Source organism: Stegodyphus dumicola, chromosome 11 (assembly GCF_044657685.1).
Source record: "Stegodyphus dumicola isolate Sdum_Otavi_A_Nest chromosome 11, ASM4465768v1".
In the NCBI taxonomy this organism is placed as follows: domain Eukaryota; kingdom Metazoa; phylum Arthropoda; class Arachnida; order Araneae; family Eresidae; genus Stegodyphus; species Stegodyphus dumicola.
The window spans coordinates 80,726,330-80,744,868 of record NC_140778.1 but is presented as its reverse complement, the minus strand read 5'-3'; the positions used below and the strand labels follow the sequence as shown (position 1 = coordinate 80,744,868).

General features: G+C 33.4%; 1 protein-coding gene across 1 annotated transcript in view; it reads right to left on the bottom strand.

Moving 5' to 3' along the window:
* The window catches only part of LOC118193658 (cubilin-like), a 435,777-nt gene that overhangs the window by 351,022 nt on the left and 66,216 nt on the right, over positions 1-18,539 (bottom strand). The window contains exons 6-10 of the mRNA XM_085826886.1: positions 18,061-18,099; positions 13,180-13,281; positions 7,888-7,991; positions 6,864-6,993; positions 384-552 (exon numbers count right to left, since the gene is read on the bottom strand). Of these exons, the coding sequence (XP_085683012.1) occupies positions 384-552; positions 6,864-6,993; positions 7,888-7,991; positions 13,180-13,281; positions 18,061-18,099 (544 nt within the window). The remainder of the gene's footprint in view (positions 1-383; positions 553-6,863; positions 6,994-7,887; positions 7,992-13,179; positions 13,282-18,060; positions 18,100-18,539) is intronic.

The following is an 18,539-nucleotide window of genomic DNA, read 5'->3' as shown; positions in this document are numbered from 1 at the left end:
ACTTCACATAAAATAGTGAAATTAGAAATCAGTATTGAGCACTGTACCACCGATGTTCTTAGATTAATAAGTCGGACTCTCTATTTGCAAAATAGACGGTACTCGTGACACGCATGTTTCACATATTAAAAACAAAACAGCGATTGACAAAAAATTGCGAACTTAAATTTAAAAATGTTATCCAAGACGCTAAAGCCTGAAGTCTTGTTCTTGTAAATTCCATCAGCTAGAAATAACAAATTGATGTATGACAAAGAATCAATATTTTGGGGGCATACGATTATGGACTTATGCAGCTAGCTCTCTTAAGCAAAATCTTCTCTGATAAATAACTGGTTATATTGAAATCAGCTGGTATTTCTAAAACATATTAAAAAACTCACCTGCAGGGCAGGGTCCACAGTGAAAAGTTCCAGGCAAGTTGATACATAGAACAAGGGGATTCTGGGAGCATCTCCTCTGAGGACCATTGCATTCATCGATGTCTTCCGTGCAAGCAGGACTGCTGCTAGAGCTTTGCCAACCTGGATCGCAGATGCAGCGGTATTTCGGCTGTAAAAATAATTAAAAATTAATTTCCTTTGACTTTATTCAAAATGGGTACCTTCGCTAAATTTGACTTCACTGCTGTCGGTTCCTATCTTCATACATTGAGAAGAGCTTATGCAAATTTGAATGAAAATTTAAAAAATCAAGAAAAAATGTAGGTGCTCTCATAAATGATGAATTAAAAAATTAAGCTAACATTTGTAAGATGAGAATTTAGACGCGGTATAAGCACAGATAATTTAACATGGTTTTAATTAACATGCTTTTTTGCGTTAAGCAGATAATGCTTTAATGAAGATGTGCCATTGTTGAGAAGGTGCACATTTATTGTATTCTGCTTATACCTTTATTTATTATTACACACTTTTCGGTCAAGTTTTCTGATTTGAAGCTGTGTTTTTTCATCCAACTCCACTCTCAATAGATCACATAATTTTTCGTTATATTTTTTAATCATTAAATAACAGGGGATAAGAGGGAAATTGCAATATATAATAGCCAAAATATTTGCCTCAAAGAAAACAAAAACTATTGATTTTAAACTAAAAGTTTAAATTATTAATAATTATTATTTAAGAGAGAAATAAAAGTCAAATTTGGAGCAGTTTGTAGAATAAATGAAATAGCAGAGCGAAGAAGCAGATGGGTATAAGTGTGAGAACATTAAATTCTCCTACCGTTCAGCTTATCTTCATCGCTACTGTAATCGTAATCGCTGGACTGCCACGTGCGCCGCATGCTTAAAAACTGTACAGACTGGTTTTTCGATCTCCTTCTGCTGACGATGTTTTAACCGAGTGTATGGGGCCTTTCGGCCACACACATCTCGTCCTGGTATTATGGAGCATCACTTACGTCTCTCCGCTATTTTATTTTACCCTGAATTGGATGAGAAGATATGTTGCATTTTCTAAAAAGTGCACGATTTAGTGATAAGTATTTTGGATCGTGATAAGTATTTTGGATGGAAATTAATCTGTCGTGATGCGAGACCAAAGGTAAACCTACATCGAATGTCCGAGCTGTGCCGTTCCTAAAATGTGAGACCTGTTTCGTCAACCTCGTTAGAAGCCGACCATGTGCTCAAAGAATAGAAATGTATGATAAAATAAATACAACTTCACATAAAATAGTGAAAAATAGCGTTTACAATACAACCACTTCAGATAAAATAGTGAAAAATAGCGTTTACAATACAACCACTTCACATAAAATAGTGAAATTAGAAATCAGTATTGAGCACTGTACCACCGATGTTCTTAATTAAGATTAATAAGTCGGACTCTCTATTTGCAAAATAGACGGTACTCGTGACACGCATGTTTCACATATTAGTTTTGTGTTTCTAAGATCTTCATGATGATTTTCGTATTATGTGTTATATATTAATACTCAAGGGAAGTTTTTTTATGAAATAAATGTGTGATTAAATGATTCTACAAGTCTCATGCATGGGGGTTATTGGGTAAGTCAACCATTTTTGTATTCCTACTATTAAATTGTCAACGCAATGTACTCCGCTAATTTTCAGGCTAGCAAATTTTATGCAGACATGATTTACATTTGATACTTCTAGTATCACACCAAATTAGGAAGTCACATTTTCAACACCGCAATAAGAATATATTGCTTTATGTTCAGTTTCAATGTAAACTCTTCGAAACTAATGTAAGAAAATAACTGAAAGTAATATGGATTTAAAACTGCAATGACAACATCAGAGCAGTTGTGTCTGTACTCTTAAAGGAACACTTATAATATCTCTGAAAGAGAAAATGAAGCGAAATGCAAAAATGCTCGTAACAGTTCTGGCTAGTTCGAATGTTAAGTAAAACGTTAGACAACATAATGCCAGAATCTAACATGAAACTGTAACTGCTAATGACGAAACTGCAAAAATATTTGACCAAGACATTGGAAAAGTTTACAGATGAGAAGAACGATACTGATTTCAGGCAGATACGTAATTTTGATGAATATTTTTCTTCTCTAAGACATGCTTGCAAAAATATTCATAACAGAAAGCTGGTTTTTTATAAAGCATCTGATTACGTTCCGCACCCAAATTTTGGAAAGTAATACAAATAAATATATTATTGCTGTTATTTAGCAGAATGCTCCTTAAAATAACAGAAATAGATGATTAATATATTTGATTTTTTTTTCATATTTTGGACTGAAAATATGTTAAAGTTTCAGGATTACTGCAAAAATTTAAAATGTGTACATAAACTTAAGGTTTTAGTTCATTTAATTCACAATATTCATAGAATATTTTGTTAAGTTTCGTAAAATTAATATAATTACTAAAGTTAATGAAGTTAAAGTTTTTCCCGTGGCAAAAGTTGAAAGAAATCCAAGTTTAGAAAAAAAATAGGTAAACACAAACAGAATGAAAAGAAAGTATTACCAAAACTGAAAATTAAATTGCAAAAATAATCTTATTCGTGAGAACTTAACAACCAATAGAAAGCTTCAGAATCATCTTTTGAGTATCACCAAATGTATTGAAATGAAAAATTTTCAGTTTAAAGTTATTTAGAGTGTCCCTTTCGTATTCTGAAACAGAAACTTCTGCTAGAACAAGAAAGGCCCTAACTCTGTTTCTAATAGCCAGAGATGCGAAATAAAAGTAGCTTTGAAGTTTTAAAATAAAGTCATGAAATATATTTTAAAAGATTAAAAAAAATTGGCGATTAAAACGCAGCCAAATGCCTTTTAAAGGCCGGATTTAATGGAAATATATGTTCTGTCTAGTAAAACTAGTGGTTTTAAACCATAAACAAAATCCCAGAGTTTTAAGAGAGCAGAATCAACAAGCATTACTGATATTTTACTCCTAAAATATTTGAGTAACGAAATCATATTTGGAGTACTTATTAACGACCAATTTCAGTCCATCAGTGCGAAATATTGTTAACGAAATACATTAAAGCTTCTTTCCATGTAACGCCTTTTGTCATCTTCCTACGATAAGTGTCGCCTCTTAAAGTGATCAAGAGTCTTAAAGTTCTTTTGAACATTAGGATCCTTGCAACATTTTGCATCAGTTACTTTTAAACAAGCGATGTAAAATATCATGAGTGATATTCCAATGTCATTACTTATTCTAATCTTCAAATTTCATTAGACATTTCATCTTATTTCCGAACTTAGAAACGTATGCATTTTCTAAAAGAATGAGAACTACCCAACATAATTGAACTGAAAGACTGAAGAAAGAACTGGAAAGCATAATTGAATGAAAGGTATTACCTTTTTCCTTTCACTGAGAACCACAAATTCATCAGCGAATTTTTATTATACACAGAAAGGTTATATTTATGTAAGTATGTCTTATACACCTTTAGTTGAGCCCATTGGAATAGAATGTACTAAATTATTAAAAATCCTTTATAATAAAGTAATATATGCATGGAATTACTATGTCAAGTTACGTGCAAAAGCATTATTAAAATATTTCAAAAAATTAACATGACAAAATGCTGAAAATAAATTAGTGCTCACAATAAGCAGCAATAGCAGTTTTAATTAAAATCATTTAATGAATTGATTGTAATTGCTTGAAACTGCTTATTTCCTGTATCATAAAATTTACATTTCCTAACGGACTGGTTTAAGGGAAGAAATTTTTCTCCGGAATGCATTCGATAATGCTCAGAATGATTTCATTCATGGATCTAATAATTCTTAGATTCTAACATCTAACAGCAAGTTGTTTTATAGAAAACTCATGGTATTCAAGCAAAACAGGTATATTTTTGAAAATGCGAATTATCATCTGCTACTTGCCAGTTTTGTTTTCGTGAGAAACTGCGTGTTTAAAAAAGCAATGAATGGAAGACTATGTCTGTGCTCTTTCCGAAGAAAATTATTCTTATCTAGTTATTACAAAACACCACGAAAGCCGCGTTTTATCGATGTCTAAAGCTGTGATAGATAATATTGTCAATAAGAAAGGAAGAAAACGTCAAAGTTTTGCTTGTCACGATACATAAATTTTTGATGTATTTAAATGAGAGATTAAGTAATAAAAGAGATTCATTTTTCATCATCAAAGAGAAGAGCAAATCTTAAAGTACGTTTCAAAGAATCTAAAGAAAGTTTTTCAAATGGATTTAAGATTAGTTGTTGATTTATATTATAAGGTATTTCTCCCGCCTTCTTAGCATGCCTTCGTGGTGTAGTGGTCAGCACACTCGGCGCGTATTCGAGAGGTAGTGGTTTCAGTCCCAGCGAGAAGCATTGCTCATTTTTCACATCTCCTTTCAAATAGACCAATGTCTGTATAATATAACGGGAAACTAAAAATAAGCGGTTAAAAATATTAAGATCAAATCCACATATTGTCGGAAATATATTGGATACCCAATTTTTAAATATGAAACACCTTTTCTTTACCCAAAGTTCCATCAATCAGTAGAACTACATTAAGACAAAGCAAGCAGCCAGTTATCACAATCCACTGTTAACTTCCTGGAATAAATGGAACAAGAAACAGGTATTAAACCCATACCCTTCACTCATATTCCTACAAAATCTCTTGATGGATTGAAAACCCATTGGATTTTTGCTGTTCTGAACTTTAAAAAGCGGATTGCCCAAGTACTGACGTATTAACCCTCCCTCGGCGTTGGTTACTAAAAGTGATCAAGAGTCTTAAAATTCTTTTGAACATTAGGATCCTTGCAACATTTTGCATCAGTTATCTAAGGCCTCTTTTAAACAAGCGATGTAAAATATCATGAGTGATATTCCAATGTCATTACTTATTCTAATCTTCAAATTTCATTAGACATTTCATCTTATTTCCAAACTTAGAAACGTATGCATTTTCTAAAAGAATGAGAACTACCCAAACATAATTGAACTGAAAGACTGGTATTACCTTTTTCCTTTCACTGAGAACCACAAATTCATCGGCGAATTTTTATTATACACAGAAAGGTTATATTTATGGAAGTATGTCTTATACACCTTTAGTTGAGCCCTTTGGGATAGACTGTATTAAATTATTAAAAATTCTTTATAATAAAGTAATATATGCATGGAATTACTGTGTCAAGTTACGTGCAAAAGCATTATTAAAATAGTTCAAAACATTAACATGACAAAATGCTGAATGTTAGGCTATTTAATTACGGCAAAGCCTCGAGGGCTATCTGCCTATAGGGGAGGGATGCCTTTCTAAGGAAAACTGGCTTGTATGCACGTTACACGTGGGGAAAACCACGAAATCAACCATGCAGCCAGCCCGTTCGCGGGATTCGAACCTTGGACCGAACTACCAGTGTTCAGCGACTTTACCGCTCGGCCCCCTGGGCGTTGAAAAGCTGTTCGAGAAGAATGGGTTAAAATATCTCTTTCGATACTACAAATGGGCGAACCAGCAGCAGAGCGGTAAAAGCGCTAAACACTAGTAGTTCGGTCTAGGGTTCGAGTCCCGGCGAACAGGCTGGCTGCATGGCCGTTTTCGTGGTTTTCCCCATGTGTAACGTGGATACGAGCCAGTTTCCCTTAGAAAGACCTCCACGGGGCATCCCTCCCTTTCCGTGCAGTACGAAAGGGCGGAGCACGTAATAAGTTAAAAAAAGGATACTACAAATGGCTTTATTGTTTTGGGAAATTACGATGTAAAAAGATAGTGAAGAATAAGTGTTGCCAAACAGAACATTTAAAACACGAAAACTTTGGGTGAAATGTTTCTACAAATACAATGAAAATTGTCTGAAAATGTGCAAATAGCCTCCGTATTTCACATTGATTTGTATTTTATTTTATTATTCTGTATTTTATATGTTCTGATCTGTATTTTATTTTATTAAGAGTAAGTGAAGTATTTCAACGGAGGAATTAGCACAAGTAAGGAAAGATATTATATCTTGGTGCAGTTTCGTTGCAGCTCAATCAATCTAATTAATGAAGCATTGCTGTTAGTGTAATAAACGCGGTAGAAGTGCAGTGCTTGACGTCAAGTGTCATCAGAACTGCACTTTACTGCATTCGCTATTGTAACAACGTTTTGATAATGTTGAACTAAACTGCAAAGAAATTATAGTCAGTGATAACATATTTGCTTAATCGTGCTACTTATTGTGTTCAACTTCATTATTTTTTGCCTGAGATTCGTAACATTTTAAAAATAAATTTATAATTTTTAAATGAAGTTGAATATTTAAGAATGAATAAACAAAGCATAACTGAAAGCCTGTTTTTCTACATATTTCAAACTGCATTGTTAAAGCACTTCAGAATCTTAAATATTTTATAGTCGATGCTTGAAAAGGAATAAGGTAAACTTCGTTGGGAATTACCTGTCCAGGCTGAACTCGTTTTTCGTCAATGCATGTCCCATGTCCACACAGTTCTTGGTGCGATGCCGTGCTGCAGTCATCAAATTTTTGGGTGCAATGAATTCCGTTCCAGTTACTGGCACACTGGCAGCTGAAAAGCAATACGTTAAAACACACCATTTTAAATTTCAGCAATATGCTCAATAATGGGTTACGCAATTTTGATAACGCTCGCGTAATTTGGAAGCGATGCTAAATAATAATAAATTCTGCAGTCCTAATTCAAGATTCATTTGTTTTTAAAGTCACAAATACATAGATTATGTTACCAAGTTATAGAGTCTCGTTTCTTTGGTAACATAAAGTGGATGAAAATTCTAAAGACTTAAGCGACTTCTCGGTATATCTTGAAAATTACACCAGAGACTTGGAAATGGTTTTCAGTAGCCTTTTATTAACTCAAATAATTTAACAGAGGGTTACAGAACCAGTCAGCATTTATGGCATAAATCAGAAATTAAATAATTTAAACTTAACTAAGTAAATTGTAGTTATCCCAAAAGCTACACAGGCACATAAGGCTCAAGCTGACTCAGACCAAATATCTGCGTGACAAGCATAAAGGGGAGAATAACGCCGCAGATAAACTTCTCTCGAGAGAGTTAATCGGGACCGGATTCAGAAATGTATGTATGTATGTGTGTTTGAATGTATGTATTCATGTATGCATGTATATATGTACGTAATTGCGTACATACATACATTTCTGAATCTGGTTCCGATAACAGAAGAGTACCAAGTCAACTAGTAACGTGGTCTTCAGCAGGCGGAACATGCTCCGATTCTACCATCTGCAACCTTCCTCTAAATACTGTTCTTTTCTCACCTCATTTGAATACACCCGAAATAGAAATTCTGACAGGAAAATGGAAAACGAAAAAGGCAGTATAGATAATTAGCATAAAATAAATGGTTAATAAAATAAATGAATACTTTACAAAGTAAGAAAATGTTTGAAATCTTTTGTTCAAATGTCATTTCTTACCTGTAACCGCCATACGTATTGATGCAGGTTGCCCCATTCTGGCAACCAAAACTCGTACCAGCATAAATAGCACATTCGTTAACGTCCGTTTCACAAGTTACTCCCTATGAAGAAGAAAAAATTAATTTTATAAAAATCTGAAAATAAATAGAGAAATATTTTCTGTAATGGAAATATGAGATCTTCACAGGAGTATAGAACAAAAATAAGAGGTAAACACTCAAATGAATGCAAACAATACAACCGTTTTGCGACAAAAATATGGCTAAAAAGAAGTTCATCTTGAAACAACAGATATGCAAAGAAGAGTTATTATTATCTCTCCGTATGCCATGAACAAATAATGTATTTTGTATTCTAACAAAATCTACAAGCTTCATTTTTCCATCTTTCTTGCAACTGTCAAAAACACGAGATTTTGCGAATTTAAACTTAATATATATATCTGAGTATGAAAACAGGCTAAAATTACAAGCAAAAATGAATAATAAATATATACCGTGTCTACAAAGACTTTAACTGGCCTTTAACCGACATCCGTTAGTCGTAGATATATACTTCCGGTTCCGAAATGCATTTTAAATTAAAATTTTTTTAAATTAATTTTCTATAAAATACGAAATCTAACTTTTCGTGCAATCAATCTATTTGCGAATTCTTTTGTGTTGTATGAATCTAATAATTTATAATTTACTATTATCGTCCATCCTGCTATTAACCTTTTCCGGCGCGCTACCTATTAAAATCGGAGTTTTGATTAAAAAAAAAAAAAAAAAAAAAAAAAAAAAAAAAAGAAGGTAGTCTAATTAGGCCTAGAGGAGTACACAAGTAAAATTTTGTGAAGATAGCACTTATCGTTTTAACTCTGTGGGTGTGCCTAAAGTGGCACACTGATTGAATAGAGCTTCGAAAAGAGTGCTTAAACGGGTTACAGCCGAAAACATCGCGGCAAAAACATCGCAGACGAAAATGTCGCGGAGAAAACAACGCAAGGCGAAAACGTCGTGCTACAAAACATCGTGGGAGAAAACATCGCAAAGAGAAAACATCGCAGTTCTAAAACATCGTGGTACAGAACATCGTTGTCGAAAATAAAGCGGTTCAAAAACATCGCAGTTTAAAAACATCGTCGTTGAAAATATCGTGGTAAAAAATAAAGTATCTACAAATCATCGCATGACGATAACATCGCAGACATGCTTTTTTCAGGCATGCTTTAATAAGTGTAAATGGATATTCCCATAATGATTTGTGAGCGCAAGATGGAAAGAAGGATAATTTTTACTTTCATATTTTTTATTAATTAATAAATTTTGCTGAGAAAATAAAAAGGAAACTTAAGCATAAAAAATTAATGCAACTTATAGCACTTAATAGAGTTTTAAACCGACATAGTTAACTAACAAAGGCCATTAATAAATCATTTTTGTAAAGTTTTTACTGGTAATATTTCATGAAAAGTATAATCTAAAGTTACATTTAATTTTCTATGCTTAAGTTTCCTTCTTACGTTTTCAACAAAAATTTATTAGTTAATAAAATATGTGAAAGTAAAATTTATCCTTCTTTAAACCTTGCGCTCACAAATCATTATGGGAATATCCATTTACAGTTATTAAAACCTGAAAAAAGCATGTCTGCGATGTTATCGTCATGCGATGATTTGTAGATACTTTATTTTTTACCACGATATTTTCGACGACGATGTTTTTAAACTGCGATGTTTTTGAAACGCTTTATTTTCTACGACGATGTTCTGTACCACGATGTTTTAGAACTGCGATGTTTTCTCTTTGCGATGTTTTCTCCCACGATGTTTTGTAGCACGACGTTTTCGCCTTGCGTTGTTTTCTCCGCGACGTTTTCGTCCACGATGTTTTTGCCGCGATATTATCGGCGGACACCGCTTAAACGAGCATTGTTGTCAATTAACTGACCGATGAGATGCGGAGAAACAAAGAATACAAACTCTCAGTTATCCTTTATCGGTGAGCCCGGTCTGGGCACAGCTAGGGTTCGCCGTTTGGTTTTAGGCAAGATTTCAAGGTAAAAATTTAAAATTAATATAGAATAAGGAGATTAGCATACAGCCAAAAACATAACATAGAAATTTCTTTTCAAACAATTCCTTTTATACCCTAAAAAAATATGGAAGTTTTCTTTAAAAAATGAGGGTCTTAAAAAACTAAACATGGCTAAAATATATGGACTGGTTTGTGTTGAGCTGCCATCTACTATAAATAAAGAAGGTTCAGAGTAACCTATAAATCCTTTTTCATTCAATTTTTCTGTGCGTACAGAAGGAAACTTTTATGTGTGTCCAGACCGACACACTGTGCCGCAAAGGGTTAAAGCTAATGGTTAATATACCAATCAATTTTTCTCGCGTTCCTTTTCATAAACATTAAAAAATCCAAACCAAAATCTGAAAGCTACTGACACTGTTTTCTCCGTTTGCTTTCCTACCATTACACCACTTAAAAATTGTATTCAATATTGGAATTTCTGCTTCAGATTTTAAATTTAGAAGCTTCTCCTAGAAGCAAATGCTAATTAGCAAAATATCCATGATACGTTAAGAAGCTCAATGAAAAACATTTTTATAAATTATTTTCTCCCTCCTTTCTACATACCTTCGCGGTGTAATGGTTGCATACTCGGCGCGTATTCCAGGGGTCCATGTTGAAGTCCCGCGTTGTCCATTATTCGTGCTTCCTAATTCAAAAATCCTAATAACTTTACAGTGGTGCCCGAACTAATAGAGAGTGGATGATGATTCTTGACTACCAAGATTTGGAGATTGAGTCCTCTAATCCTCAGTCGTACTTTAAAAGGTGATAAAGTATCAGTAGGTAATAAAGGTATGTAAGGTATCAGTAGTGGGCGCAGCCTGACCTACCTAACCGAACAAGGAGGAGTATATAAGGTATTTTCTCGCTCCTTACAGCTTGGCTTGGTCATTTGATGGTAGTACACTCGGTGCAAATTCGACAGGTCCATGTTCGAATGGCGGCGAGGACATAGTTCATTTTTCAAGTCTCTTTCTTTAAAAATTATTAATAACCCTACAACGACTCCCGAGCTAAAAATGTTGGTGGATGATGATTCTTCATCACCAGGATTTGGCGACTGGATTTCCTAATTCGTCAACTGGGTCTCCGATTAATCCCCAGTCGCCCGTTAAAAGGGGAACTATATAAGGTATTCTTCTCTCTCTTTTCTGCATGCCTTCATGGTGCAACGGTAGCACACTCGCCCCATTTTCGAGAGGTACAGGTTCGAGTCCCTGTGATGGCATTGCTCATTTTTCATTTTTCCTACTTCAAAAATCCTAATGACTCTACAGTTTCATTTCGCTGCAAAATTTGCAGGTATATGAAAGAATGGATTTTTTTATTGACACAATTATTTTTTTCTACAGGGAGTTCCAAAATTATTGAGTTCATTTCATTTTTGAAAAGAACAAAATGAGGTACGTACACGTTTATTATTTCCTTGGAAAGTTAATTTCAAATAGTTTTACACAACAATTTTACTGTCCATGTTTCTGGTTACGTTAACCGTCATAACTGTCAGATCTGGGGAAGTGAATATCCTCATGCAATAAAAGAAAAAGCACACAGTAGCCCGAAAGTGAATGTTTGGAGCGCTCTGGCTGCAGATGAAACCTTCGGACCATTTTTCTTCATCGAACAGTCAATGACAAACGTTACATATTTGCATGCCAGAATTCTATTCTTTTGCTCAATTTGAACGCCGTTATCTTTGGATGTTACAGAACAAAGAAAAAATTTTACACGCACACAAACTTTATTTATTACATTTGTTCGTTCAAAATGAACTTGGAGAGAATCTTTGGCACCCACGACGCGTAGAGCGTCCGACATTCAAAGCTTTGCGCTACAATAGGAAATATAAACGGAGAAGTTAGAGTGAAATTTAGGATGAAAGTTGAGTAAATTGTTATTCATTTGTTAGCATAAACTCTCTCTTTCAATGCATCAAATTACTATAGCTTAACCACTAAATGCTTGCGGCTTCGCAGACTGTTAGCCACAATTTTATGTCTTTTATCAGTTGAGGACTCATCTTTCTTATATTGCACAAACAGCGGCTTCCTTAACATAAGATTTACAAAGTTGAACACCAATGCCTACCTGTTCCACATTCTCGCTTCCACAGAAACAAAGCAGGGCTCTTGACTAGTTAGAAAATTTTAAACGCGCAGATTAATATGTGAGTATAAAAATGAGCTTTTCTTTATATATTTGTAAATCAACAAGATGGCAATAGATAACAAAAATTCACCTTATATGAAATCACAAATTCAAGAAACATTTTCCTGTGGCACTTGTCATTACCAATCTCACTCGTCTGACAATGATCAGCCAAAGCCCACGACAATCAGAATGACAAGGAGTCAAATGCGACTATCGTTGGAAAGAACCTTTAGCATCATATAGGTGACAGCTCAGTTCCCCCCCCCCAAAATTTTGAGAGAGAGACTCCCAGGACACAACTCCGAAGGTCTCCCACGCCTCTTCCTCTACGTCCAATCTCTCGAGAGGACTTCCCGCTTGCCGCTTAGTTAGAATGCCCCCCTTGCCTCACAGACACTATACATTTACAAACATCCATCCATGTCTTCTCCGGTATTCAAAGCCTGACCGTTCTGTACGGCACTCAAAGTCATTAACCACTATTCCGTTTGGACAACATATTAAATTTAACCATATTTAGGTAACCAATTAGAACTTACTCTTTAAGTAAAATTCACTTTCATATACAAAATATTCACTCTGGTATACAAAATATTCACTTTGATATACAAAATATTCAATTTGATATACAAAGTATTTGTTGGATGTATATTTAATATTTGCATTTCTTTTTTTTCTTTGTATATTTTATTTTCTCACTGCTTAATTTATGTTATGATTTACACTAATCTTGTTACTGGCAACATGCTTTATTTTACTATTAAGTTTGTGTGAATGGCAACAGTTGTTCATGTTTATGTTTCAGTAGAATAGCGTTCTTAGCCGCACTGCGCTGCAGGCAATTTTTCTCTTAAATATGAATCTTTTAGAATAAAGTTTATTATACAAAGCTGATGCTTTTTAGTTCAAGGCAACTAGTATTATTCTTCCTGTGTTATTTTCAATGAACTTAGTTTCGAGTTCTTTAGGATACTGTGACTTTTTAGAGTTACACTATAACTTTGAAAGCATAGAGAGCTAGGAATAATTCTCAAAAAAGATTAATTTATTATTTTCAATTCAAAATTCTTACCTCCCAATTTGATGGGCACTTGCAAATGTATCCATTGTATGTGTCCATACATGTTCCTCCATTTCTGCATGGATTACTGCTGCATTCGTTTACTGTTAAAAGCTGTAAATAGAAAAATATATAAAAAAAATATTAAATTCAAAACCTTGTGACTTAATAAACAGACGAGATAACTAATGCTGTTTGCGTCAGATAACTAAACACTTCTTGTATCTCTGAACACATTTGTGTTATTCCCGACAACAAGCTGAACGCATAGGGTTTCTTGTTTTTTCTATTTGTGTTATATAGATATGGGCTAAATTCGCTTGGGAAATAGTCGCTACGAAGATATTGTTGCGTGCATACGGGTTAGTAAATATAACAAAACGCTGGAATTTTCCTCAGAGATATTCTTAAATAGAACACAATATATCCAGTAACTATACTTTAAACTACTAAAAACGTTAAAATACAACGTACTTCAAAAAGAAAGAGAAAGCAAATTCAGATATCTCATTTCGCGCGTAACTAAAACAAATCGCAATAGCAGTAACTAAGCTGAGATGTTCTGTCTCCGGTTTTTTATAGCTTTTAATCGGTCGCGAGAAATTTCTGGTAATTCCTTTGCTTCTCGAGATTTCTGGAAAGCAAAAGAGAGGAATTACGGTTACAGCTAGCATAGTAGTGAATTAAGGTTACTCAAATTAAACATAACTTACCGAGCTAAACTTTTATTAAAAGTTAAATGCACGTGCTCCTGTATTTTTACTTTTCCGGCACGGCATAACTTTCTCTTTAAACTAGTCTCGCGCTGCACGGTGAAAAAAACAATTTTAATTATAATTATACTAACATTAGCTATCTAAATACGAAATTCGTGACAGTATACTTTTAAAACAAATGTCGGAATGAATAAACTAGACTGAACTCTGAGTTAGCCTTACTACCATAAGTTTTACTAAAAAGTTTTAATATTAGTGTTTGTTCGTCGTGTTACTGTGTCTTAATTACCATAACTTTGTTTATTAAACTGAAAACGAAAGAAAAAACTACATCTCCTTTATTAGGTAAATTAAACCGGGAATCGATTACTACACATTCATATTGTTAAGTTTTTTGTATTTTGTTATTTTCAGTAGAATTAAAATTAAAATTGTTTTATATCCCTGTGCTATGCAACACAAGATTTATTTTAAGAGAAAGCAACACCGGAAAAGTAAAAATACAGGAGCGCGCGCATTTAACACTTAATAAAAAGATACCGCGTAAATCTACTCTTCTGCTTTCCAGAACCGTCTAGAGCGGCTGACTTAAAAAGCTACAAACGCCGGACAGAAACATCTCAATTCAGTTGTTTACTGAATGCTGTTATTGGTTGTAGCGAATTCGCGGTTCGTTTGGGTCAGCTTTCTCTGCGCTTTGGATTGCATTCCAATTAACGTTTTAGTAGTTTAAAATATAACTATTGTTGAGATAGTGTGATATTGTACGAATATCTTTAAGGAAAAATCCAGAGTTTTTGTTACATTTTTCTTGTGATAAGAATAAATTTTATTAACTTTTTATCCGACTTGTGCATCCAATCAAGACACGCAACAATATGTATATTATTCTTTGAAATGGAACATTTCAAAAACATTTCAATCCACAATTGCTAGAATTATTTTATCATTTGGCTTAAAATAATATAAGTAAAAACAGCTATCATAATACTGTACAACAAGCTTAAAACGAACACTGAATTAACGAGAAACGTATTTAACGAGGAAATCGGAAATACTTGATTGGTATAATGTTAATTCTTCGGGATCATAGTTCACTTTCAATCAGCAAACCCGCGAGCGGTTATAGCGAGCAATATTTTTGTAATTCATAAAATATATATTCACTTACACCTCTTCAGCTCAACTAATCCTTTCTTTGACAAATTCCTTCAGCATGCAGAAAAGCTTCCTGTTGATTATGATCACAACAAGAAAGCTTTAATGACTTCGGATATTTTCACAGAATTAATTTCAAGATGGGAGAGGCAACTAAGGAAAGAAAATCGTAAAATTATCCTTTTAATTGATAATACTAAAGCGCATCCTGAAATCATTGGACTTAAAAACATTATGAGTAAATTTTTACCACCGAATTCTACAAGTTTTATTCAACCTATAAACCAAGGGGCCATCAGAAGTTTTAAATCAAACTTTCGTAAGCGCTTGATTTTGATGCTTCTTGATAGAAGAGAAAAGTAAGAACAAACTCAAATGCCAATATAAAGGTACTCGAAGTAATACGTTTTATGAACGATGCATTGGGAAAACGTTACATCAACCTGCATTAGAAATTCAAGTTAAAACAGATGAAAACAATAATGAAAGTCACGATGATAACGACGAATGTAAAGAATTTCCAGCTGTACTGCCTCCAGTATACTCAATGGCTTTTGAAACCCAGTGTGTACGGTCCTTTAGGTGGCAGAAATATCTTTTGGAAATCATTCTTTCTACATATAAAAACCTTTGCTCTAAACAATTAATGGAATTTCAGCCATTTTCTTTTAATACCCTACATACAATTCCGCATTTTTAAAAAGAAATAAAATACCCATACATTTTGAAAGAGTTATGACGTAGTAGGATTCTGCTTTAAATTTAAAACAATTGCTGTATTAACAGTTTAATATCAACAAAATAATGCTACATTCTGTTTTAATCCAGAAAGGAAATGTTTAAACCCTAAATATGAAGGTAAATATTTTCTGGAAATGATATAATTTTCTACTCGAATCATGACTTAAAAATCAGTAATAGAAATCTATAGAAGCATTACAGAAACTGGTTCAGTTAGACGGCCATAATGTGTAGTTTTAAATTTCTGAGATAAATTTTTGTTATAAATAATGATCAGCAACTAATTAATCGGTTTTCAATCAGTAATGCGAGTTTACAAGGCATTGCTAAAACCGGTTTTTAGGAATAATCATAATTAAAACAGAGGCTGTTTGCAGATTTTTTAGAGGATTTTGCTTTGTTATAAAAAAACGTTTGTCGGAAAACTTCTTTTTTTAAAAGCAGTTATATTATTGAAAACATATATTATCGTCTGGCACTTGACAGTTTTGCTTTCATGGAAAATGACGCTTTTAAAGAAGCAATGGATAAAGGCTATGCTTGTGGTTTTTCTCGAAGAAAATTATTCGTATCTAATTCTTAAAACGATATGAAAGCCATGAATTTTCGATCTAAAGGTACGTTATGTAATATTGTCAACAAGAAAGTGGAAAAAAACTTTGAAACTTGGTTTTAAGTGTAGAAAACTGTTCCAGATATATATCCAAAGAAGAGATGTTTCGAATGTTGCAAATGTAAGATGTTTAATGTTAAAAGAAAATCCGTCAAGTGAAAGGACAGTGGTAAAGTCATTAAAATGGTCAGTGTCAATTGTAATCAAAGTGATTAGTGCCGATTTGAATCTTAAAGAGAAAAAACATAATGTGCATCGTCTTTGTCCATGAAATATCGCCGAACGCAAAAAGCGCTGCAGAATTCTTTGTAAAAAACATTTATCCGGATAAAAATGTGTGTCACAATAGATAAATCCTGCGTGTGTTTAAACGACTGCAATGAAAAAGATCCATTTATTATCATCAAAGAGGAGAAAGAATTCTTAAAACATGGATCAATAAATTTAGAGAAAGTTTTTCAAAGGGATTTATGATTCTTCTTCTTATTACGTGTTCCGCCCTTGGGCACTACACGGAAAGGGAGGGATGCCCCGTGGAGGTGGTTTTAAGGGAAACTGGCTCTATCCACATTACAGATGGGGAAAACCAAGAAAACGCCCATGTAGCCAGCCCATTTACCGGGAATCGAACCCCGAACAGAACTACCAGTGTTCAGTGGCTTTTACCGCTTGGCCGCAGGTGAGCACAGGGATTTATGATTGTTGTTCATTTTTCATGTAACGGCAAACTGAAAATAAATACAGTGGCCAGAAACTTGAAGATCGACTCCGCATATTATATTATCAAAAACATATTTTACACTCAATTTTCAAATATGAAATGAATGCCAGCAATCAGTAGAACTTCATCAAGACAAAACAGCCACACGTCAAAATCTGCTGTTTATTTCTTGGCAAAATGCAACAAGAAACGGGTATCAAGGCCATACCCTTCACTCATACCCCTACTAAATCTCCTGAAATATCATCCAGGGATTTTTGCAATTTTACACTTTCTACGATCTAAACACTGGTTACTACGATCTAAACACTGGTTTACACGATCTAAACACTGGTTTTACATTGGAAAGCTTTTCATGAAGAATGAGAGAAAATACCACTTCCGATACTACAAAAGTCTTTATTATCTTGGAAATTACGGTATAGAAAGCTACGAAGAATAAAGATTTTCAAACAGAACATTTAAGAAACAAAAATTTCAGGTAAAATATTTCTGTGAACACAATGAAAATCGTCTAAAAAATATGCGAATGTCCTCTATATCTGTGATATGCTCTGATAGGGTAATGTTACAAATAGAGAACTAATAGTTCATTAATTAGAGATTCAATCAATAATAAGTATTTACGAAACCATTGCCAAAACTGATTCTGGTGAATGACTAAAATTAATGTCTCTGAATCTCTTGAACGCATTATGTTATAATTGATGAGTTTATGTTTCATTTATTATTTATTACTATCTATGTTTCTCTGATTACCGTTAATAAAGGATTTATTTTAAAATGAGAAGGTTTTTTGAAAAATATTACGTGGTAATCCATGTAATTTTTTCAAGGAACGGTACAGTTTTATTTTCGTTGAAAATATGAATTTTATTTAATAATTTTAGTACGTTTAATATTTTTCAAAAATTTATGAATACAAAAGGGCTTAATGTACTTACTTGAGTCAAACTATTTACTTTATCTTCAAGTGTTCGGACCTAAAAAATGGCAACAATTAGCATAAATACATATTATATGGATTATGATGATGCTTATGAAAAATTCCGTGCAATATTAGGAAGATTTGAACTGCATCATAACATGCAGCAGTTGCCTTTTTTCTAGTCTCAGAACATTTTAAAAAATGATTACTAATTTGGTTTAACATTTTTTTATATTTTTTCTTCCTAAAGAAAGAAGTTGCTGATTTATAATAACCAAAATCACTTCATTATTGTTTATTGTAATATATTTGTTTAAATTCTAAGTGTCGTATTTTGAATTCGATATAGCATAGCAAAAGTATTGTAGGATAACACAAAAGCCAGATATGTAATAATGTTCTAAATGATTATTTCTCTCATCAGTATTGCATGTAATAAGTACAGATTAAGTACAACTCAAAAGAGCTATAAGTATTGCCTTGTTAGTACTTTAT